General features: G+C 39.2%; 1 protein-coding gene across 50 annotated transcripts in view; it reads left to right on the top strand.

Moving 5' to 3' along the window:
• RIMS1 (regulating synaptic membrane exocytosis 1) overlaps positions 1 to 23,499 on the top strand; it is a 489,882-nt gene extending 466,383 nt beyond the window's left edge. For 37 of the 50 annotated variants that reach the window (XM_027601798.1, XM_027601792.1, XM_027601793.1 and 34 more), the window contains 5 exons: positions 4,787 to 4,925; positions 7,107 to 7,219; positions 17,107 to 17,208; positions 17,824 to 17,963; positions 20,844 to 21,062. In XM_027601798.1, the coding sequence (XP_027457599.1) occupies positions 4,787 to 4,925; positions 7,107 to 7,219; positions 17,107 to 17,208; positions 17,824 to 17,963; positions 20,844 to 21,062 (713 nt within the window). Of the gene's footprint in view, positions 1 to 4,786; positions 4,926 to 7,106; positions 7,220 to 17,106; positions 17,209 to 17,823; positions 17,964 to 20,843 lie in introns of all 50 variants that reach the window. The other 13 variants (XM_027601819.1, XM_027601818.1, XM_027601817.1 and 10 more) reach the window with 2 other exon arrangements.
• Positions 23,500 to 26,146: the final 2,647 nt, after the last annotated feature.

The raw sequence follows: 26,146 nt of genomic DNA, 5'->3' as shown, positions 1-26,146 counted from the left end.
AGTAATTCACTCTACTGGACAGTCTCTTCTGCTTTGTTTGTTTTTTTCATAATGATTACCAGTTCTAAAATTATCATAACTTATTTAATTGTTCATTATATGCACTATCCTGTCTTATGACTGTTGTAGCTCCAACACCTAGAAAAATGCCAATTAGACTATAGGTACTTGCTGCTTAATGAGTATTTACAGAGTGAATTAAAACATCAGTGGTGGTGTTTCTAAATATAACATACATCTCTTGCTATGAAAAGAGAGGAATAATATGTAAAGATGACACATTCTGGAACATTCTATAAGGGAAAGTTTGTTCTTCCAAAGCAGGGGAAAATAATTGTTCCCAAATGATATGGATTTTACTAATTTTTTCATGTGTTTGTGAATACAGAGTATAAAATGGGCTAGTTTTCTAATCCTTTTGTTCTTCGTATAATACTTAGGACAGTGGTTTCAAGTCAAAGGTTTCATGTCATAATTTGATAGGAGACTTCATATCTTAACCAGGTCAATGATTCTTCAATGGATACAAATAATTGTTAAATAATGGTGATATCATTTAGTGGTTTAATGCATTATATTGAAATTTTTTTTAAAGATTTTTTTTTTTTATTTGAGAGAATGAGCTAGAGAGAGAGAGCATGAGAAGGGGGAGGGTCCAAGGGAGAAGCAGACTCACCGCTGAGCAGGGAGCCCGATGTGGGACTCGATCCCGGGACTCCAGGATCATGACCCGAGCCGAAGGCAGTTGTTTAACCAACTGAGCCACCCAGGCATTCGTCTAGGGAACATATATTTATGCTATAATCACAACATACGTACAGAGATAGATACAGGTAATTATATACATTTGTACTTGTATAGAATATATGTGCTTTTAACAAAAATTTTAAATGAATTTGTAAGCCCATATGAGAATGTGTACATGAAAATATCTGTGTAGCTAAGCCACTGTTCTGTTTGTAAAATGAGATTAGACTTTGTGTTTTCCTAAACTGTGATATAAAGGAATGGTCACAAGACTGAGATTCAGAAGATCTAATCCAGCTTCTGCTTACTAGCATGATGTTGAGCAAATCATTATACTCACTAGAATATACGTTGCATTAGGGCAAGGGATTTTTGTCTACCGTGTTCATTGCTGTATCACCAGCATCTGGAAGAGGCTGGCCTCAGTGTAAGTGCTGAACAAGTATTTGTTGCATGAGTTATACATCTCCAAAATTCGTTTCCACATGTACAAAACAAAGTTCTTTCCAACCCTTGCATTATAAATAGTATTAAAGCTGTTGTGAATTTAAATAAGACAAATTCATAGCTAGAACTCTATTCAGTTTTACCTGGGCCTTTATAAACTTTAGTTCATCAAAGCTCTTTTCATTGAATATTTATTAACATGAATAAGACAAGAGCTAGGTATCAGTCCATATTTGCTGTCTTCAAAAGGACTAAAACTAAAACTATAAAATTAAAAATGTATTCAAATTCATAAAATTAAGTATAAAAGAAAGTTGAATAATAAGCTTCTCAAATGATGTTTTCTCAAAGTGTGTAGCATTTACATTTTGGAAGCTATTAATTTTTAAACTGCTTCCAGAATGTTAGGACACCCTGTAAATATACTCTTCTTTAAGAATACTTGATGTCCCAATTAAATAATGCAAACAAATTAATAGACTCTTCACTTTTAATTTCTTCATTCATTGAACAAATATGTAGTAAGTGACAACCATGTGAAACCTGTGTTAGGAAATAGCCTACTTGATGAATCTACTCTGCACCTGTCACCTGCACTGCCAGGTGCACACAGGGCCCTGAGATCTCTGGCCACAGAGCCTTTTGACCAGAGTCAACGTCAACATCGGAAAGACTGCAGAGGAAAGCTGTGCACTATTGAGAAGACAGTAGCCCCCTCCTGACCACCATTACTCAACCTCCCCCCCACAACAATCACCAGGACCAGTCCCCCCACGGGTGTTACTTCCCTGTTCCCTCACAGCCTGTGGCCTCACTTCCTCCAGACTGATGATTCATGAGACCCTTACCCCCTTATAATGAAACCAGGGCTGCTCTGCCCTGTCACTCTCTATCCCCCCTTATCCTGCCTGGGGTTTTTTTTTTTCCATAGTGCTTATTACCAAGCATATATTTATTTATTTGTGCATTGCCTTGGTTGTATATACACACTAGAATGTAAGCTCCATGATAGCAGGAAATTTGTCATTCATCAGTACATCCCCAGCACCTAGAACAGTGTGTGACACATAGTAGGTGCTTAGTAAATATTTGTTGGGTGGATGGGTAAATGAAAACCTGAATGAACGAATAACCTGAACCTCCCCACTACAATCCTCTTAAGTGTTTCTCCTCCAGTTTCCAGCATCACCTCACCGTTTAGATTTAAAGTTTGCCCTCCTTTTTCTAGCTATGATAGTGCTTGTTCTCAGTAAGAATCTAATGTTCCATCCTGGGTTTATTGCCTCTGCTGCTTTGGGGAAACATCTGCACAACTCTGCTGAGCTCACTTTGGTAATACGTAGCTGGGGCTCGCCTTTACCCCTCAGGTGGAATCTAGCCAGAGTGTGTGTGTGAATGAAGTCTTGCTCTACCGTAGTGACTTCATAAAGGAACTACATTTGGGAAGGAGGCAAATATATAAATAACTAAATATATAAATAAAAATAGCACTAGAATGTCCATAAATGAAGTCACTACCTTCAGTAAGCATACGAGTTCTACAGTGACGAGCCAAATAGAGACTAGAAGGGGAAAAGGAGAGACTCCCTGAGCCATAGTTGGGAAAATGGGTGCATCCTTACTAATGTTGGTAGGAGTGATTGAAATTGCTATGTTTCTAAATGGCAATGTAGAAATAGCTATTAAGACAAAACAGATTCCTACCCTTTCACTAGCATTCAACTTCTAGATATGTGTTCTATAAAAACTCTCCTGTAACAATTGGAAACATTCCAAGTGCCCATCAGTAAGGAGATGGCTTAATTATGACATCACCCAACGGTGCAGTCATTAAAAAAATAGAGACATGTTTGTTTGTATTACAGTAAGTTACATTAAATAGAATGAGGAAAATGTGTGATCTTGTTAATGAGTTGATACCAATGTTCTAGATACTAAGGATAACAGCAATATTCACAATATTCCTCTCCTCATAGAGATGAATTCTAATTGGGGAAACAGACAACAAATGAACAAATTGAAGTTTAATGGCAGAGCAGTGCTATAAAGAAATATCAAGTATGGCAAGGAGACAGAAAGTGATAAGGATCAGAAAAAGCCTCTCTGAGGGGGTGACATTGGCACCGAGACCCGAATAAAGTGAGGGAACAAGGCAAGAAAGTCAGAAGGGAAAGACAGGAAAGCCCCCTGAAGCAGCATGCTTGGCGTTATCAAGAACATGCTGGGAAGACCACGTGACTGGAGAGCAAGGACCGCGGGGATGAGGGGCAGCGTGTGAGATCTGAGAAGTGGCCAGGGACCAGGCATTTTATGGGCCATAGTAACAATTTTGCATTTTCTTTTAGTTTTGATGATAAAGCAGCACAAATCTTGAGCAAGGGAATGACATTTTCAGATTTATGTTTTTAAGGAATTGCCATGGCTCTTATGTAGAGAATATTCAGCACTGAGTCCATATAGTATAATCAATTATTTTTTTATTAGACAATCTACAAAAGGATTGCAGTGACCAAAAATGAGAGGAAAACATACAGTCTTTCCTGTGGTTTATTTAGGAGTGTTTTGGGGGCACCTGCTTCACAGAGGTTTTATGAGGGTTGAAGAGTTTATGTGTGTATACACATATAGTTATGGATATAAAGCATTTTTTCATATATTAATGGGTATTAAATGATACTGTATGAAAAACTGAAAGAAAACCAGAAATTCATATCAAATGTGTAGATGGAAAAACTGTGGCAGGTATTAAAAGTTTAAGTGTTTGTCTAACCTTTTGATATTGTTCTAATCAAATAAGTGTTTTAGAATTTCATTCCATGCCGTGAATAGAATGCTGGTTAGTACATCTCAAAGTGGCTTGAGGAAGTTGCTCTGAACTTAGAGTTTATCAAGAAAATGATCAGCCATTATAATTCACAATGCAAAAAGAGACTTCTACCCAAAACTGCCAGTCAGAAGTCATGCAGCTGAGACAACAAGCCATGAGAGAGCCATAGAGGCTTGGAGTTAAGATAATACCTGTTCTACCTCCATAGGTATGCTATGTGCCATCTCAAATGAGAATGTGTATGGTAAAGTGTTTCAAAAATCATTAAATAAAATACTACCGTTTCTCTTTATGGGATTATTGATACATGGCCAGAACTGTGGTATTTTTCATGCTTGGTTCCCTGTGCCTCTTCTCCTTTAAAGGACAAGGCCCATTCATTTAGGTCTGTCCCCACACATTTGGAACACTCCAGATTGGGGAGAAACCTTTTAGGTTATTCAGCATTATCCTTCCACATAATGCAGCCAGTTTTTTCCCTGCAGTTGATAACTTGAGCAGCCATATTGCAACGAGCTCATGTTGGTTCCCTGAGATTCAAGCAGTCTCTGGGCCTGGGGCAGGGGTCTACCCTCCACTGCTGCCCCTCTGCACCAAAGCATAGGTGGGCAAAGAGATTCAGCTAATCAGATTATTCTCTTAGACTCTCTTTTTCTGAGTAAACTTTTAATTATATACATAATTGTTTTATTTGCAGAATCAGTCAACATTCAGAGAGAAACGGCCTAAACAAAACTTAGAGTTTCTTTTACTCTCTCTTGTCAGAGTCAGGCCACAAGAAGTTAAAAAGTACCATCCAGAGAAGCACAGAAACAGGAATGGCAGCCGAAATGAGGAAGATGGTAAGGCAACCAAGTCGAGAATCTACTGACGGCAGCATCAACAGTTACAGCTCTGAGGGAAAGTAAGTGATGTCAGCACCTCTGCGTGGCTTTAGAACCACGGCTTGTGTGGTCACAGGTAAAATAAAGCCACCAGTGGTTACAGCGCTTCTATTTAACTAGGAGTTTAACCCTTCACTCCATGTTTTAAAAAAGCCTTACCTCTTATGATACGTACACAGGGATACACCTCTGCACTTGGTCACTCAGACCTTTCAGAGGTCTGAAGAAAAGCTGGGTTAACATGAAAAAAATGCTCTCCATTGTCCAGAAAAGCTCACAATAGTCCATTCCTGGATGTTTTTAGTGTAGAAATGCTACATTTAATGGATTATTTCGGGTGGGGAAACTCATTGGCCCAGTCACCAAAATCTGAATTAAAATTTAGAAGTGAGACTTGATTTCCCATATTCCTACTTTTCTCCAAACTAATTTTTGTTTCTGAGTTGTTGGAAGTCTAACACTCTGATAATAAGCAATTTAAATTTTTTTGTTTTTAAAACATCACTAACTCATTTTTATCTTAGGAAAAAAGCCCAGAATTTATCTTCCTCATTATTTTTCTGGTTAAAGAGTTTTAGTTAATTAATCTTAAAAAAATTTAACTAGATTTGTGTTTTGCTTACTTGCTTTTACATATAGATCCTGCAAAAGAAAAACCCTTCATTTCTCTATGCCTGAGAATTTTTCTGATAAAACTAAACTTTTACTGAAGTGATAGATCTTACAATTAAGTAATTATTATTCTGCAGTGGGCTACTTGGGGATTGACCATGTACAAATTTTCTATAATTATTCATTTATTGGCATTCAGAAATCTCATTTACCAATCTAATAGCAATAATTTATTTTACTTTACTGGCATTTTTTAAATTTTGTTCAGAGAATGAAATAAAATTATGCCAAGTTAATGTTCATGATGTGCTTTCCCATTCCCGAAACTAGTGTTTATTTGATCAAATGATTGGTATGCATGCTCCCAGCAAGATATAGCTAAGAGCAAAAATCAGCAGGAACGAAAGTTATGGAGATGAACTTGATGACAAAATTCCAATATTTGATGAAGTATTATAATGCAATGTGCAAATGAAAGACAGGAGATATTTTCTGATATAAAACTAATAAATCAAATAATATTTACCTCCATGGTGAATAAGCCACTTAACCTCTTACAGATTGATTTTCATAGTCTCTGGATGTGATCATGGTATGTGCCCTCTCTAATTCCCTTGATTGTGAGGAAATATGTGAGAAAGCACACTGGAAACAATAAGTCCCTATAGAAACGTGCTTATTCAAAAAATGCTCATTGAAGTCCAACTGCATGGCAAGCATGGTTCTTAATGCCCAGGATACATCAATAAACAAGAAGAGCATAGTCACTCTCTGCTGGAGCTTATGGCCCAGGGAATTCAGGCAGTCAGGGTGTAGTAAGATATGGACATAGTCTAGGGGTGCCTGGGTGGCTCAGTCAGTTAAGCGTCTGCCTTCAGCTCAGGTCATGATCCCAGGACCCTGGGATTGAGTCCCACGTCAGGCTCCCTGCTCAGCGGGGAGCCTGCTTCTCCCACTCACTAACCCTCTGTGCTCTCTCTCTCTCTCTCTCTCTCAAATAAACAAATAAAATCTATGAAAAAAAACACTTTATTTAAAAAAAATGGGCATAATCTAATCAATTATTTTCCATTTGAACTGAATGAAAATCTCAGATAATATAAAAATGTAGTTCATTAAAAAATGAATAAATTAAGCATTTTTACTTGTAAATAAGAATTTGTACTTTGCTATAACATTTATTGAAGAAATTATCAGGCATTTTTTTAAACTTAGCATTAATGTTACTTAATGTTCATGAACAATTATTTATGTAAAGTTCATGATATAAAAATTTGCATCTTATATTTAATGTCAGCAATATACTTATGTAGGGATTTGTATTTGTAAATGTCCAGAAAACTTAGTATATTAAAAACGACAACTGAGCTCTCCTGAACAGAACATCAGCTCTTAACTTGAGAGTTTATTTAGGCCTTTTCTCGATCAGTGCTGTACTTTATATACTTGGTTCAGAGGCAATGAATGCAAAGAATCAATGTAAACTGTCTAATGTTTATGAGTTGTGATCAGAATTAGTAGTTAAATGGAAACTAACGAAAAGAATTCTAGGAGATCTAATGTTTTGATGTTTGTCCTTTTACTAATAGCTTAATATTTCCTGGAGTACGACTAGGAGCAGACAGTCAATTCAGTGATTTTCTTGATGGACTGGGACCAGCTCAGCTTGTTGGCCGCCAAACCCTTGCCACCCCTGCAATGGGTAAGAATCATTTTTTTCCACAGGAAAACTGATGTTTCATGATTGACAAGGTCATTTAAAGTATCATAATAGTAATATAAGTGAGAAGCAACATTTTAGCAAGGGTAATTCTGGCTTCAAATGACTATTCTAATTTCTGATGCATGTTTCTCACTTGAGACATTATGCAAAATGAATAAAGTTCGTCATAAATCTTTGAATTACCAGAAAACTCCATCGAGATAGAGAGTCTACAATAGATCCAAATGTAGCATAAGGGTAGCATTTCACAGCATATAAAGATGATGGATTATTCAGTAAAGGATGTTGGCAAAACTTTTCAATAAGCAAAAAACAAATAACGAAATTGCCTGCCTACTTCAGAACTTATAAAAATATTTATACTCAATTATAAAAGAGAACTGGGAGGGGACTAGGAAAGATGGCGGAGGAGTAGGGGACCCTACTTCAACTGGTCCCCGGAATTGAGCTGGATATCAGACCACTCTGAGCACCCACAAAACCAGCCTGAGATGTAAGAAGATCTGGATCTCTACAAACAGAATATCGCAGGCAGTTGGTTTTGAGGTACTAAGCGGGGAGCCGTGATTCCGCGGGCAGATATCGGAGGATAAACGGCAGTGGGAGGGTGCCTGGCCGTGGGGATCCTACACCGCCGGTGAGCGATAGCCTTGTGTGCTGGGGACGGGGCACAGACTCACAGACTGGTAGCTGCGGGGAAAGGATTTTACGGCAGCCCCTGGGGCGGAAGCCCGGAGCGGCGGGGTCATGCGTGCGATCTGGGGGCGGCTGGCGGTTTTAGAAGCACAAAGGGCAGAGACGTGCTCCGACCTGAAGGCAGGACTGGGAGCACTGCGGAGGGGCGCACAACCCAGGACGCTGCAGTTTATAGCAGGACAGACAGAAACGGAGACAGTGTGGCCTGGAGAGCTCACTGAAGAACAGACTGCGATCTCTCTGCTCTGAGGCAGGGGGTTGAAAACGGTCTCTTCTGCTCTGACTCGTGGAAGAGACGCGGAAAGCCGTCAGAGAACAAAAGCCCCAAAAACTGATTCCTGCTGAGCCCATCCCCCGCCACAGGGGGGCAGGGCAACTCCGCCCAAACAGGGTTGCCTGAGTAATAGCGAGGCAGGCCCCTCTCCCAGAAGACAGGCTGGGAAAACAAGAGGCCAGCAACCCTAAGTCCCAAGAAAACAGGTGCATCTTGCTTGGGTTCTGGTCAATAATTTGGACTCTATACATTCCCTCAAACACCCATCAACAGAATGACTAGGAGGAGGAGCCCCCAAAATAGAAAAGACTCAGAGATTATGACTTATGCTGCAGATTTACAAATGGTTGCAGATATAACGAAGATGTCGGAGATGGAATTCAGGCTAGCAATTGTGAAGACAATGGCTAGAATGGAGAAATCAATTAATGGCAACATAGAGTCTCTAAGAGCAGAAATGAAAGCTGAATTGGCAGAACTTAAAAATGCTATCAGTGAGATCCAATCCAATCTAGATAATCTAACAACTAGGGTAACTGAGGCAGAAGAACGAATAAGCGACCTGGAAGACAATATAATAGATAAAAAGGGAAAAGAGGAGGCCAGGGAAAAACAACTCAGAATCCATGAAAATAGAATCAGAGAAATAAGTGACACCATGAAGCGTTCCAATGTCAGAATAATTGGAATCCCGGAGGGAGTGGAGAGAGAGAGAGAGAGGACTAGAAGATGTATTTGAGCAAATCATAGCTGAGAACTCCCCTAATCTGGGGAATGAAACAAACATTCGTGTCCTAGAGGCAGAGAGGACCCCTCCCAAGATCAAGGAAAACAGGCCAACACCCGGCATGTAATAGTAAAACTTGCAAATCTTAGAACCAAGGAAACCATCTTAAGGGCAGTTAAGGAGAAGAGATTCCTTACGTACAGAGGGAGGAACATCAGAATAACGTCAGACCTATCCACAGAGACCTGGCAAGCCAGAAAGGCCTGGCAAGACATATTCAGAGTACTAAATGAGAAGAACATGCAACCAAGAATACTTTATCTGGCAAGGCTGTCATTTAGAATGGCTGGAGAGATGCCGAACTTCCACGACCGGCAGAAACTGAAAGAATACGTGACCACTAATCTGGCCCTGCAAGAAATATTAAGGGGGTTCTATAAAAGGAGAAAGATCCCAAGAGTGCTATACAACAGAAACTTACAGGGACAATCTATAAAAACAAGGTCTTCACAGGCAACATGATGACAATTAATTCATATATTTCAATAATCACTCTCAACATGAATGGCCTAAATGCTCCCATAAAACAGCACAGGGTTGCAGATTGGATAAAAAAACAGGATCCATCCATATGCCTTCTACAAGAGACTCATTTGAACCTAAAGATACATCCATACTGAAAGTGAAGGGATGGAGATCCATCTTCCATGCCAGCGGACCTCAAAAGAAAGCTGGGGTAGCAATTCTTATATCAGACAAATTAGATTTTAAACTAAAGTCTGTAATTAGAGACACAGAAGGACACTATATCATTCTTAAAGGGTCTATCCAACAAGAAGATCTAACAATTGTAAATATCTATGCCCCGACATGGGAGCAGCCATCTACATAAGCCAACTGTTAACCAAAATAAAGAGTCATATTGATAACAATACGTTAATTGTAGGAGACCTCAGTACTCCACTCTTAGCAATGGACAGATCATCTAAGCAGAAAATCAACAAGGAAACAAGAGCTTTGATGATACACTGGACCAGATGGACCTCATAGATATTTATAGAACATTCCACCCTAAATAAACAGAATACTCATTCTTCTCAAGCGCACATGGAACTTTCTCCAGAATAGACCACATACTGGGTCACAAATCAGGTCTCAAGTGATACCAAAAGATTGAGATTATTCCCTGCATATTCTCAGACCACAATGCTTTAAAACTGGAACTCAGTCATGAGAAAAAATTTGGCAGAAATTCAAACACTTGGAAGCTAAAGTCCACTCTGCTCAAGAATGTTTGGGTCAACCAGGAAATCAAAGAAGAACTTAAACAATTCATGGAAATCAGTGAGAACGAAAACGCATCGGTCCAAAACCTATGGGATACTGCAAAGGCAGTCCTAAAGGGGAAATACATAGCCATCCAAGCCCCACTCAAAAAAATAGAAAAATCCCGAATTCACCAACTAACTCTACACCTTAAAGAACTAGAGAAAAAGCAACAAATGATGCCTAAGCCATGCATTAGAAGAGAAATAATTAAAATTAAAGCAGAGATCAATGAATTAGAAACCAGAAACACAGTAGATCAATGAAACTAGAAGTTGGTTCTTTGAAAGAATTAATAAGATCGATAAACCACTGGCCAGACTTATCCAAACAAAAAGAGAAAGGACCCAAATTAATAAAATTATGAATGAAAGGGGAGAGATCACGACTAACACCAAGGAAATAGCAGCAATTATTAGAAATTATTATCAACAACTATATGCCAATAAACTGAGCAATCTGGATAAAATGGAGGCCTTCCTGGAAACCTATAAGCTGCCACGACTGAAACAGGAAGAAATTGACAACCTGAATAGGCCAATAACCAGTAACGAGATTGAAGCAGTGATCAAAAACCTCCCCAAAAACAAGAGTCCAGGGCCTGATGGATTCCCTGGGGAATTCTACCAAACATTCAAAGAAGAAATAATACCTATTCTACTGAAGCTGTTTCAGAAAATAGAAACAGAAGGAAAACTTCCAAACTCATGGTATGAGGCCAGCATTACCTTAATCCCCAAACCAGGCAAAGACCCCATCGAAAAGGAGAATTTCAGACCTATATCCCTGATGAATATGGGTTCCAAAATCCTCAACAAAATCCTAGCTAATAGGATTTATCCCCGGGATGCAAGGGTGGTTCAACTTTTGCAAATCAATCAATGTGATAGGACACATTAATAAGAGGAGGGAGAAGAACCATACGGTCCTCTCGATGCAGAAAAAGCATTTGACAAAATACAACATCCTTTCCTGATTAAAACTCTTCAGAGTATAGGGGTAGAGAGAACATTCCTCAAGTTCATAAAATCCATCTCTGAAAAACCCACAGTGAATATCATCCTCAATGGGGAAAAGCTGAGAGCCTTTCCCTTAAGATGAGGATCACGTCAACGATGCCCACTCTCGCCACTATTGTTCAACATAGTACTAGAAGTCCTAGCAACAGCAATCAGACAACAAAAAGAAATAAAAGGTATTCAAATTGGCAAAGAAGAAGTCAAACTCTCTCTTTTCACAGAGGACATGATACTTTTTGTGGAAAACCCAAAAGACCCCACCCCCAAATTACTAGAACACATCCAGCAACTCAGTAATGTGGCAGGATACAAAATCAATGCACAGAAATCAGTTGCTTTCTTATACACTAACAACACAACTGTAGAAAGAGAAATTAGAGAAACGATTCCATTTACAATAGCACCAAAAACCATAAGATACCTCAGAATAAACCTAACTAAAGAGGTAAAGGATCTATACTTTAGGAACTACAGAACACTCATGAAAGAAATTGAAGAAGACACAAAAAGATGGAAAAATAGTCCATGCTCATGGATCGGAAGAATAAACATTGTTAAAATGTCTATGCTACCCAGAGCAATCTATACCTTCAATGCCATCCTGATCAAAATTCCAATGACATTTTTCAAAGTGCTGGAACAAACAATCCTAAAATTTGTATGGAATCAGAAAAGACCCTAAATCGCCAAGGAAATGTTGAAAAAGAAAAACAAAGCTGGGAGGATCACGTTGCCCGATTTCAAGCTATATTACAAAGCTGTGATCACCAAAACAGCATGGTACTGGCACAAAAACAGACATATAGACCAATGGAACAGAATAGAGAACCCAGATATGGACCCTCAACTCTATGGTCAACTAATCTTTGACAAAGCAGGAAAAAACACGCAATGGAAAAAAGACAGTCTCTTCAAAAAATGGTGCTGGGAAAATTGGACAGCCACATGCAGAAGAATGAAACTCGACCGTTCTCTAACACCATTCACAAAGATAAACTCAAAGTGGATGAAAGACCTCAATGTGAGACAGGAATCCATCAAAATCCTAGAGGAGAACATAGGCAGTAACCTCTTTGACATCTCCCACAGCAACTTCTTTCAAGTTCAGCTTCTTTCATCTCCAAAAGCTAGTGAAACAAAAGCCAAAATGAACTTTTGGGACTTCATCAAGATAAAAAGCTTCTGCACAGCAAAGGAAACAGTCAACAAAACAAAGAGGCAACCCACAGAATGGGAGAAGATATTTGCAAATGACACTACAGATAAAGGACTGGTATCCAACATCTATAAAGAACTTCTCAAACTCAACACCCAAAAACCAAATAATCAAGTCAAAAAGTGGGCAGAAGATATGAAAAGACAGTTCTCCAAAGAAGACATACAAATGGCTAACAGACACATGAAAAAATGTTCATCATCATTAGCCATCAGGGACATTCAAATCAAAACCACATTGAGATACCACCTTACACCAGTTAAAATGGCAAAAATGGACAGGGAAACAACAAATGTTGGAGAGGTTGTGGAGAAAGGGGACCCTCTTCGACTCTTGGTGGGAATGCAAGTTGGTACAGCCACTTTGGAAAACAGTGTGGAGGTGCCTCAAAAAATTAAAAATAGAGCTACCCTATGACCCGGCAATTGCACTCCTGGGTATTTACCCCAAAGACACAGATGTAGTGAAAAGAAGGGCCATATGTACCCCAATGTTCATAGCAGCACTGTCCACAATAGCCAAACTGTGGGAAGAGCCAAGATGCCCTTCAACAGATGAATGGACAAAGAAGATGTGGTCCATATATACAATGGAATATTACTCAGCCATCAGAAAGGATGAATACCCAATTTTTACATCAACATGGATGGGACTGGAGGAGATTATGCTAAGTGAAATAAGTCAAGCAGAGAAAGTCAATTATCATATGGTTTCACTTATTTGTGGAACATAAGGAACAGCATGGAGGACATTAGGAGAAGGAAGGGAAAAATGAGGGGGAGGAATCAGAGGGAGAGACGAACCATGAGAGACTATGGACTCTGAGAAACAAACAGGGTTTTAGAGAGGAGCGGGGAGTGGTTAGCCCAGTGATGGGTATTGAGGAGGGCACGTACTGCATGGAGCACTGGGTGTTATATGAAAACAATGGATCGTGGATCACCGCATCAAAAACTAATGATGTACTGTATGGTGACTAACATAACATAATAAAATTAAAAAAAAAATAAAAGAGAACTGAGGTGGAGAAAGACACTAGAAAATACTAAAAACAATTAATGTTTCTGTGCTCTTGGAATGGGAAAGAACTTTCAAAGGGTCAAACCAAAGACAGATAAATTGAAAACTTCTACTAGCAAAATACACCCTAAATTAAGTTAAAAGAAAAATGACAAAGGGAGAAAATGACATGTAACAGGTGCAACAGCTATTCCCCTGAAGGACATGAAATTCCATGGAATTCTCAGCAAAATGCATGAAAATAGGTCACCACAAAGGCACATCATCATCATGGACTCTCACAGCACCAGAGATTACTAGAAAATCCTACAAGTTTTCTAAGAGGAAAAATAATTCTATACAAAATTATCAAAAGATAGATTCCCGTCGGACTCCTCAATAATAATACTAGAAGCCAGAAGACTACTTGGTGTTACCTTAAAAATTCTGAGTAACAGTTAATTTCCAAGGTATAATACAATCACCCTCCAAATTATCAAGTAAGGTTCAGGCTGGAATAAAAACATACTGACAAAGAAAGGTCTCAAGACATTTTCCTCATACACAACATTGCTGAGAAAGTTACTGGAGGATATACCTCAAGAAAATGAGCTAAGTGAACTTAAAAAAATAGGAACTAAAAAAAGAGGAAGAAAAGATCCAGTAAATAAATGTTTCAACACAAGAAAGAAATGGTTGGGATGCCCAAGATGATAGTGAAGAAAAATCTAAAGATAACAGTTTCAGCAAGCTTTAAAAGCAATTTGCACTGGGTTTTGTATGCTGATGAATTGTTGAGCTCTACATCTGAGGTTGTACTATTTGTTGGCTAATTGAATTTAAATAAAACAAAATTAAATTAAATTAAAATAAAATAAGATAAGATAAATAAAAGCAATTTGTCCAAATTGCCAGAATCCATAAGATAAAATCTACAGGATACCTAATGTGTTTGATTTTATAGAAGAGGTCAACAACCAGGAGAGAATAAAGGGGTTGAACTAATGATATATACATAAAAATTTAGCAGATTCTTTCTAAAAAGACACTTATTTAGTATAGGGAAAAGGAAGAGCTGTCCAAGAAATGAGAAGTAACCATAGTATTCTAGTTCACTCATCTTTTTAAATTTTATTTTATTATGTTATATTAATCACCATACATTACATCATTAGTTTTTGATGTAGTGTTCCATGATTCATTGTTTGTGTATGGAGCACCCAGTGCTCCATTCAATACGTGCCCTCTTTAATACCCATCCCAGGCTAAGCCATCCTCCCAGCCCCCTCCCCTCTAGAACCCTCAGTTTGTTTCTCAGAGTCCATCGTCTCTCATGGTTCGTCTCCCCCTCTGACTTACTCCCCTTCATTCTTCCCCTCCTGCTATCTTTTTCTTTTTTTTTTCTTAACATATTGCATTATTTGTTTCAGAGGTACAGTTCTGTGATTCAAGAGTCTTGCACAATTCACAGCACTCACCATAGCACATACCCTCCCCAATGTCTATCACCCAGCCCACTCCATCCCTCCCAACCCCCACCACTCCAGCAACCCTCAGTTTGTTTCCTGAGATTAAGGATTCCTCATATCAGTGAGGTCATATGATACATGTCTTTCTCTGATTGACTTATTTCACTTAGCATAATACCCTCTAGTTCCATCCACGTTGTTGCAAATGGCAAGATTTTGGCTTTTTGATGGCTGCATAATATTCCTGTGTGTGTGTGTGTGTGTGTGTGTGTGTGTGTGTGTGTGTGTGTATACCACATTTTCTTTATCCATCTTCTTTGTCCATCTCTTGATGGACATCTTGGCTCTTTCCATAGTTTGGCTGTTGTGGACATTGCTGCTGTAAACATTGGGGTGCACATACCCCTTTGGATCGCTACATTAGTTCACTCATTTTAAAGTAATGTTACATAATCATAATTAGATAGTCTAATATTGGGATGACAGAAAATTTCAAGTATATGGCAGGGGTAAGAAGGCAATGAGAGAGATTAAAATTAGAAGTCAATAATATCTAAAACTGAAAAACATAGGAAAATACCTTATAAGTATAATATTTAGAAATAGGGAGGCAAATGCCAAACAGTAAAAAAATAAATCGGGTAAAAATATTGAAAATCTTGAAAGCAGTGACTTTTGGAAGGCAAGAATTTGAGAGAGAGCACGGAACTCTTTTATACTAAGAAGAAGACTTATAGAACAGTTTGACTTTTTAACTATGCGTGTATGTGATTAGAACAAAAACAAAAGAGACATCTGGGAGCTGAGTTCTAAAAGAATTATAGAACTAATGAACAATCCAGAGCCACAAAGTTGATCAACTGACCTGGCAAATAAAGAGAATTCACAACTGAGAAAATGGAGATCATTTAACTAAGAAAAAATTAGAAATAATTACATTGAGCATTTTCAGAAATAAAGTATCATATCAATCAGAAAATGATGAGCACCTTAGTAAAAATGCCCAAAAGACATGAACAGGCAAAATGTAAGAGGAAGAATACAAACTGAAAATATTTAGAAATATGTTCAGCCTCTCTATTAATCAAAGAGATGCAAATTATCATGTTTTAACCATCAGATTGGTAAAAATTAGACATATTCCTAATACCCCTATTAGTGGGTGTGGAATATGGGAGGACAGATACTTCTGGTGGTAGTACAAACAGGCACAGTCTTTCTGAAGGATACTTGGCAATATGCATGGAATTTTTGATTGTCCATTTAATTAGACCCAATAATTTAAAATCTGTAAAAATGCTTTATAAAGCTGTTCACTGCAGTGCTATTTATAATAGCGACAATGTAGATAACCTATATTTCCATCAACAGGGATCTGGTTAAACAGGTAATGACATTCCCATTCTCTGGTCCATATAGTCAGTAAATTGAGGATGTATGGTCATGAGATAGAGAGAGAGAGAGAGAAAGAGGAAGGAATAAAGGGAGTAAAGAAGTTAGTTAAAGAAAGAGAAAGTACTGGGTGCCTGGGTGGCTCAGTCGTTAAGTGTCTGCCTTCGGCTCGGGTCATGATCCCAGCGTCCTGGGATCAAGTCCTGCATCGGGCCCCCTGTGCCTGCTTCTCCCTCTCCCACTCCCCCTGCTTGTGTTCCTGCTCTCGCTATCTCTCTCTCTGTCAAATAAATAAATAAAATCTTAAAAAAAAAAAAAGAAAGAGAAAGTACTTATCAAGTTGCTGGGATATTCACCAAAACATTAATAGTGGTTTTCTCTAGATAATGGAAATACAGATAATTATACTCTTTTACTAAGAAGTATTATATACTAGGTTATATAAAGGATAAGAAATCCTACTAGAGTATAAGAATAACTTAAAGACTTCAGTATTACTGTAACTAAGTGATTTATAAACTAATGTGGGACTCTCATAACATGGATTAGTACCCGAAAAATGAAGAGAAACATTTCAAAACCTGATTTGGAGGCAGGAGAAGAAAAGTGGGAGCCAGGGGCTCTAAATATGAGGGTTTTTATCAAAATCATGAAGATCACAATTTGGCGTCTGTCATGTACCTCTGTTTTTTTTAACTGTGTGTAACTGCAAAGAAGCTGAGACATTTTGCTTCCTTTCCACTTGCAGGTGACATACAAATTGGAATGGAGGATAAAAAGGGCCAATTAGAAGTGGAAGTTATTAGGGCACGAAGTCTCACACAAAAACCTGGTTCCAAGTCTACACCCGGTAAGGAAAGGTGGTACTGAGTTTGGACAAGAGAATCTGACATAAGCAAAAAAAAAATCAAAATATTTGCTGCACTCGAATTCTATATGCTCCGTTCTGCATCATCTGATTGATCAAAAGGCAGCTTTTCTGTATTCTTTGATTCTATAAAAATGGATCTGGCCTTTCCTTGCACCGTTATTCTGTCAGAAAGTATAAGGAAGAGTATTATCAAATTAAGAAAAGTTTAGTTATGAGTGTTTCTTACCTTGTGTTGATTATTTTTTTCCTGTACATTTACAAATGAAAAGGAATTTTTTTTTTTAGTTTTAAGCATAAAAAGGGAACAATGAGCTTTAAGTTATACACCTGAATTGTGATGCCCACCACACCCCAGGTCGGTCAGTCTCAGGTTAATTTTGCATACATTTACTGGAAATGAGGAAAATGCCAGCAGCAGTGACATAAGAGTTTTAAGGAAGAGAATTGGTGGAGCACTGGAAATTTAAAATGATTTATATAGTCAACGGGAAACTTTTCACTAAGCATCTCGAATTCTCTAGTAAGGCATTCTCTAGTCAAATCGGTTTAACTTGAAGGATTAACTTCTTATGTGTTAAATGCTACTTTGCTCAGCTCCATACGTCAAAGTGTATCTGTTGGAAAACGGGGCGTGCATAGCCAAGAAGAAGACGCGGATCGCCCGGAAAACCCTGGACCCTCTGTACCAGCAGTCCCTGGTGTTCGACGAGAGCCCGCAGGGTAAAGTTCTTCAGGTTGGTGATGGCGCGGCTGTTTACTGCAATGTCCACATTGTCCACATAAATTCTGAAGACATGCTCAAGCGTGAGACTAGGTTTCAGTGAGGAGAAATGTAGTATGACATCCTTGAGTGGAAAAAGACAAATTGTTAACTTACAAAATAAACAATATGTAGTATTAAAAATAGCTGATGGATCTAAGGGAAAACACAATTTTTATTTTCTCTCCCTTCTTTTTCTCCTTCTCTCCGTCCTCTCCTTCTGCTTTGGCCCTGCTTTCCAGGCCCCCCTCTCCTCCATAGGTAGGTAGGTTGGTAGGGAGGGAGGGAGCGAGACAGATAATCAAGACAAATGATGCTCGTGTTTTATTGAGCATTACTGGGTGCCAGACATGGGATACAAAGAGGAAGAAAGGAAAGAAAAAGAGAATATTCAGGACCAGTGAATGTCAGATGCATGTTAAGAAATTACATACATTACCTCTTTTTTTTTAAGATTTATTTATTTTAGAGAGGGCACGTGGCAGGGGTGAGGGGGAGCAGAGGGAGAGAAGATCCCGAGCAGACTCCATGCTGAGCGCAGAGCCCGACTCAGGGCTCCATCTCATGACCCCAAGACCAAGAGTCAGACGGTCAACCAACTACATCACCCAGGCGCCCCCATATATTACTTCTTTTAAACATTTTAACTGCCGTGTGCATAAAATGTCATAATCCCCATTTTAAAGATTATGTATGAGGATCACAGAGATTAAATAATTTGGCAAGATTACTCAGTAAATTGAAAAGGCAGGTTTCGCCACTCCTGCCTCTGTAAGCTGGTGAATGAGTTCAGTTGAGAACCATTACAGATGGCCCAAGGGTTGGAAAACGGAACCTTAGGGTAGGAGTAAGTGTAATAGAATGCTGATCTGACAGCAGCAGGAGCTGACCCAGCTTGGGCTAACCTCAGGAGTAGGAGTAAGTGTAACGGAATGCCGATCTGACAGCAGCAGGAGCTGGCCCAGCCTGGGCTAACCTCAGGAGTAGGAGTAAATGTAATGGAATGCCGATTTGACAGCAGTAGGAGCTGGCCCAGCTTGGGCTAACCTCAGGAGTAGGAGTAAGTGTAACGGAATGCCAATCTGACAGCAGCAGGAGCTGGCCCAGCTTGGGCTAACCTTAGGAGTAGGAGTAAGTGTAACGGAATGCCGATCTGACAGCAGCAGGAGCTGGCCCAGCTTGGGCTAACCTCAGGAGTAGGAGTAAATGGAATGCCGATCTGACAGCAGTAGGAGCTGGCCCAGCTTGGGCTAACCTCAGGAGTAGGAGTAAGTGTAACGGAATGCCGATCTGACAGCAGCAGGAGCTGGCCCAGCTTGGGCTAACCTCAGGAGTAGGAGTAAGTGTAACGGAATGCCGATCTGACAGCAGCAGGATCTGACCCAGCTTGGGCTAACCTCAGGAGTAGGAGTAAGTGTAACGGAATGCCGATCTGACAGCAGCAGGAGCTGGTCCAGCCTGGGCTAACCTTAGGAGTAGGAGTAAGTGTAACGGAATGCCGATCTGACAGCAGCAGGAGCTGGCCCAGCTTGGGCTAACCTTAGGAGTAGGAGTAAGTGTAACGGAATGCCGATCTGACAGCAGCAGGATCTGACCCAGCTTGGGCTAACCTCAGGAGTAGGAGTAAGTGTAACGGAATGCCGATCTGACAGCAGCAGGAGCTGGTCCAGCCTGGGCTAACCTTAGGAGTAGGAGTAAGTGTAATGGAATACCGATCTGACAGCAGCAGGAGCTGGCCCAGCCTGGGCTAACCTCAGGAGTAGGAGTAAGTGTAATGGAATGCGGAATGCCGATCTGACAGCAGCAGGAGCTGACCCAGCCTGGGCTAACCTCAGGAGTAGGAATAAGTGTAACGGAATGCCGATCTGACAGCAGTAGGAGTTGACCCAGCCTGGGCTAACCTCAGGAGTAGGAGTAAGTGTAACGGAATGCCGATCTGACAGCAGCAGGAGCTGGCCCAGCTTGGGCTAACCTTAGGAGTAGGAGTAAGTGTAACGGAATGCCGATCTGACAGCAGCAGGAGCTGGTCCAGCCTGGGCTAACCTTAGGAGGAGGAGTAAGTGTAACAGAATGCCGATCTGACAGCAGCAGGAGCTGGCCCAGCTTGGGCTAACCTTCGGAGTAGGAGTAAGTGTAACGGAATGCCGATCTGACAGCAGCAGGAGCTGACTCAGCTTGGGCTAACCTTCGGAGTAGGAGTAAGTGTAACGGAATGCTTACCTGACAGCAGCAGGAGCTGACCCAGCTTGGGCTAACTGCCCGTAAACTCTCTGACTTACTAATCATTTGATCAAATGATCAAATCGGAATTGTCAGGCAAATGCTCAAAAGGCAATATGTGCTTACAATTATTTTTCAACCTGTCCCTTCATTAACAGGTACATAATATAAAAGAAATGTAATGCATGTTCTCATTCTTCTTACATACTTCATCGTATACACACTCCACTGTACACTGAATACGTTGTTTTGCCCTGCTAACTTGCACAAATTTGAATTTTTATATCTTTATGGTACTGCACATCACTTACAAGATAGTAAGTTACTAAAGAAGGTATTGAATTCGTATATAAACAAACTTGTATATTTATTTCTTTAACATGGTTTATGTAGCTAATACCCCTCATTGACTAGTCAAACATTACTTGCACTCTATCAAGTCTAAAAATTATTGGGAAGTGTCTCTTTTGAGTACCTCAGTGTTAGTATCTTTCTATCAGTTCTGCCTCCTTGGTGTCAGTTACATTCATTTCCTCTGCTTCCCTGACTGGCCCACGTTTACAGAATAGTTGCTTTCAACTCTTCAAATGTGAAAGAGACGTTCAAATTTTATTGCATTTCTCTGTCTCTGCAGGTGATTGTCTGGGGGGACTATGGCAGAATGGACCATAAATGCTTTATGGGTGTGGCTCAGATCTTGTTGGAAGAACTCGATCTATCCAGTATGGTAATCGGATGGTACAAGTTATTCCCACCATCATCCCTGGTGGATCCCACACTCACTCCCCTAACCCGCCGGGCTTCCCAGTCATCTCTGGAAAGTTCAACTGGTCCTCCCTGCATCCGCTCATAGTGAACTCATACCAGAGTCATTCCAGTGAAACTCTACCTTTCAGGATAATAATCTGAACCAGATATTTCATGATCAAAAGCATTGTTGGAGACAGACAATCAACTTGTGTTTTGCCTGTAGTAGTTTTTCAATAATATGTCCCACTTGTTGTTTAAAACCTGGCTTCATATGACAGAACAAGGCAGTCTATCAAATTACAGTAAGAGTCAACATGCTAGTGAGAGTCACTGATGCTTCTGACAAACAGAAAAAGAGGAAACTTCAAATCCACACACACACACACACACACACACATACATACATACACACACAGACACACGCACACACCCCAAATTGAACAAACTGGAAACTCTCACTCTGAAAAGTTGTATTTTACACATTTCTGCACAAACCACAAGCAGTGTTATTTCCCCGGTGTTTGAAAATTTGTGTTCTTCTGTGTGGTTTTTTTTTGTGTGTTGTTTGATGGGTTTTGGTTTCTTGATTTATTTTTCACTGTATTTGTTATTTCCACTAGTTTTTGGATATGTCATGACAGGCCTCATGATGCTTACAAAGACCCTTCCTTTCTTTTCCCAAAAGCACCAAAAAAGGGCTGAAATAGTCTCTGTGGCATCTCCCCCAAAGTGTGCAACAACCAGGCAAGATGAGGCCAATGAAGGGTTTCACTGGCTTTCATTTTATAATCCTTCAGTCTTATGTGCGGAAACCCAGAAAACAAAAAGTTATCTTCTAGAACAAATAATCACAGAATCACTTTTTCTAAATGAAAAATAATCTGTTTGTGTTCTAAAAAGTTAATTTATTTTTTCCATTGTTTTTCATGGAAGACTTTCAAAGAAGTCAATCTGCAACTAATGCTGGGAACTAAAACTAACCGCATAATTGTACTTTGGAAACACTCCTTGTAATAACTTTTTCTTCCTGATATCCCCCCAAAAAAAGTATATGCTCGTGTGTATAAACCATACTTTTGACTTCCCACAATGGTGACTAGAAACAGATTTGAGCCTAAGACACTTTCAGCTATGCCCAGGCTTCTCGGCCATGTCTCAGTGTAGACACACCCATCTGCCCTGGAAAGAGCATGGTATGAGCTGTCCAATATTGCACTGGAAATTCCAGTTGAAATATTCTGCACTAAAGTAATGTTTTTATCCACTTTTAATTTACATTTCTTTGAGATTGATGCAAGCACAAAGCTTGATTTTTTAATGCAAAGTATCTTACTTTGGGGGGTGGGGAATAAAACAAAGTCAACTTTCAACTTGCATTTTCTTCATCTGAGTTTTTCTTGGCCTTGAATTTCCCTTGTGACATTCTGTATACGTGCTACAAACTGCAGACTGCAGGTGCATTGATATGTTCTCCCTCCTTTTATGAGTCATTCAATTTTTGTGATCACACAAATAGAGCAGCATGACTTGGAACTGTTCAAAGCTGCATGCACGTTTTGTAAAAAAAAAAAAAAAAAGTAAAAAAGAAAAGAAAAAATAAAAAAAACACAAAAGGTTATTTAATAATGTATGTTAGTTCCACATTAGGCCAGCTTGTATGTTGCATGTACTGTACAGTTTGCTCGTTAATTACTCTACTGAAATAACCAAGAAATCTAAGCCATCCATTTTTGTTATAGACATTTTGCAGGTTTTAGCCAGACTCCGTCTATGAGTTTGGGGTGAAATGTCTATAGATGGACTTTATTTTTTACCCTCTGGAAAACGTGATGTAGTATGGACCAAATTCCTTCTAATTAATATTTTGGTGTAGATTCCTACCGTGGGGCTGTACCACATGTAGACACTGTGTACACACTAGGTTTTAATCCATAGACATACTGCCTGCACCAAGTGAATTATTTATTATTATTTACACATGCCAGAATTATCTGCCCATCATTCCACAGGGCACAGATTGACCACTACTCACCATGCTGAGCAGGAAGAACTGAAGCATTGGTGCACTTCTACTAGATTCCGTTCTGTCTTAGTGGCCAACAATCAACTAATTATAATTGGGTAGTATCTTTCTATTTTGACCACTTGTCTTAACACTCCCCTGTGCTTTTAAAATGAACAACTCATGTATGTAAACATGTTTAATAAAATTTACTTTTCATGTCAGTTGGTAGCCATCTGTGTTCTATGTTTTGCCAGATTTCCATTGTGGGTTCTATGGTGCAAAATGGGAGCCAGATCTTGGGAAAGGGAGGCTGGGATTTGTTGTCTGCTGTGGGCATTTGACTTGACTTGTCACTGCACTATATATGTCTTAATCTACACCCAAAGGGTACTTTGCATCACATTCAAGTTTTCACTTTGTCAGCCTAAGTGAGCACATGACTATACTTCTGAAAAGTGGCATTATTAAAAACAATAAATCTCAGTAAGAATCAAACGGAAGGTTGTTTTTCTGCTGCTGTTTGAGTGTGCTAATAAAAGAGACAACTCTCTTGTCCAATTGCCAAATCATTTCCAATTATGTGACATATCAGAATATTAACTCCTGCGTCTCTCATCAAAGCACCTGGTTCCTCTTTCCATCATCTTTCCTTGAACCCCTCACTGATTTGTAGATCTTTGCCTTAGATTAGGCCAACTTAACAAACCAAGCAATCCATTAAATTATCTTCAGTAGATCCTAGGGAATAAGTATATCTTCACATATAGTAGATGAGTCTCTGTAAATAATATGTTAAAAGAGAAATTATTAGTTTTCTTAATTTAATTTTACAACTCTTTTCCTTTTCTTCTCCAAAAACGTGTTCATGAATTTCATAATCATCGTCCCCACAAAATACTTGGTAAGGAATAATTTCATATTGCAGCTTATTTGTAGTAAAATAATTGTTGGGATCTAGTCTCTTTTAAACCTTTTAAAAGCCCTTAATATCTTTATAGACCACACTGGCTTTGATTTAAAGCAAAATAAACACAACTAAATCAATACCAAATTTGAGACAATAAAGCAATGTGAGACATGTCACTACATCAGTTGTTTAAAACTACATCAGTTGTTTTAAACAGTTGACTGAATTTTACCCTATTGAGTCAACCAGTTGTTTGGTCTACAAGACATGAAATTATCTGTTAGGTTGGGTCAAGAAGACAAAAACAACAGATCAGTTCAGTTTACAACAAGCCGTCAGAGCTGAGCTGTTTAATGCACATAACTTGGGGGGTCGGGGCAGGGCAAGTCTGACTTTAAAATAGGAGGCAACTGAATACGGCCTTAAAATTCTTTGTCTAGACAGAGACAGAAAAGCAGAAATCTCTCATCAAATCAGGTAAGTGTGCCCGGCATTATGACTTCAGGGCCTACAATGGTAGAGAGGAAGTAACCGTAGGAAAAGCAGTTTTGCTGTCTTCATGGTTTCTTGCTGACTGACAGCTTAATATCTGGAAATCCCAGCCTGAGATATATGATCTGGTTATACTTAACTAACATTATTAAGGGCTTTGTTGGGTACTAGATTTTATGGTATTTTCTTGGGATGTAAAAATGAAAAACAACAAAACAAAACTGACCCTGTATTAAAGGAATTCCTTATCTACTAAGAGAGAAACCATGACATAAAGAAATCATTACAGCGATGTATTCTGATTTGTATACAAAGGGCTATAGGATTACCTTCAAGTTTCACAATGGCCCTAAGAGTTAAGAACTCTTATAACCCTATTTCACATAAAAGATCTGTAGCTTGGAGAAGTTAAATAACCGGCCAAAAGTCACATCACTGGTTAGTGATCGAGCTGGGATATGAACCAAAGTCTGACTCCAGAGCCCGCCCTGCTAAACACTTTGCCTCGTCCATTATGCCCTGAGAGTGGAGCTAGATCTTTAAGAATGAAGAGTCCATCAGATGGGAAAGAAGGGAAAGAACCCTAATCCAGGGGTGCCTGGGTGGCTCAGTCGTTAAGTGTCAGCTCATGATCCCAGGGTCCTGGGATGGAGCCCCACATCGGGCTCCCTGCTCGGCGGGAAGCCTGCCTCTCCCTCTCCCACTCCCCCTGCTTGTGTTCCCTCTCTTGCTGTGACTCTCTCTGTCAAATAAATAAAGTCCTTAAAAAAAAAAAAAAAAACTCTAACCCAAACCATTCTGCCTCAACACAACTGCCAACCAGTTCCAAGTACTTTTGCCATAAGCATCTTTACAACAGACATCTTGCCCACAAGTATTTTTGCCGCAAACATTTTCACCACATAACTCATTGGCTATCAGGAAATTTTGCCCTATAAGATAAAAAAGAAAAAAAAACAGACAAAAAACGGATTGACAGTTTGATTTGACACTTTGGGTTTCATCAACTGGTTGACAGCTTGGTTTCATTTCTCCATTGACACAGTATTCGCATTTTATACTATGTCAATCTTAGCTCTCATAATGGTCTACAGAGTGGTTCGGAGTTTTGAACCCATAGAACTTTGGGATGTCTATCAACAGAAGTGACAATACATCAAGAACAATATGCCAAAAACAGCATAGAAGGCTTTCATTAAGCAGTACAAAACTCAGTTACAAATATGCATCCTAGTATTTGGAAACTGATACCTCACTTAACAAAGGAAGATTTAGTAGAACAGTGTGCTGAACAAAAATACAAATCAACAAGCAAAAAAAATGTATATGATATAATGAAGGATTTCAGAGACAAGTACTTAGGTACAGTCCACAAAACACAATCTGTTATTTGCACAGCACTGCCATGAATCTACATACATTTTAAATGTATTCAAATATTTAGTATTTCACAATAAAGAGTTTTTACTTTTGTTACTCATTTTTATGTCTCGTCCTTTTTAATGAGTTTTTATTCCTTAAAATTTTATTCGTTCTTTTATTTTTTGTGATTTTATCTTTTACAGCAAAATTGCCTTACAGCCAATTAGCTGTGTGGCAAAAATTCTTGTAGCAAAGATATCTACAGCAAAGATGCTTATGTGGAAAATACCCGACGCGTTCCCCGCCAGTAAGGTCTCCTTTTGCATGTCTCTAGTGCTCTGCCGTTACCACAGGAGGTGGGGGAATAGGGAAAGGAGGCAGGTGAACTCTTCTCCATCTGCTGAGCTTTCTTTCTAAGACT

Source organism: Zalophus californianus, chromosome 7, assembly GCF_009762305.2.
Source record: "Zalophus californianus isolate mZalCal1 chromosome 7, mZalCal1.pri.v2, whole genome shotgun sequence".
Taxonomy (NCBI): Eukaryota; Metazoa; Chordata; class Mammalia; order Carnivora; family Otariidae; genus Zalophus; species Zalophus californianus.
The sequence above is the reverse complement of the archived record's forward strand: the minus strand, read 5'-3'. Positions and strand labels throughout refer to the sequence as shown.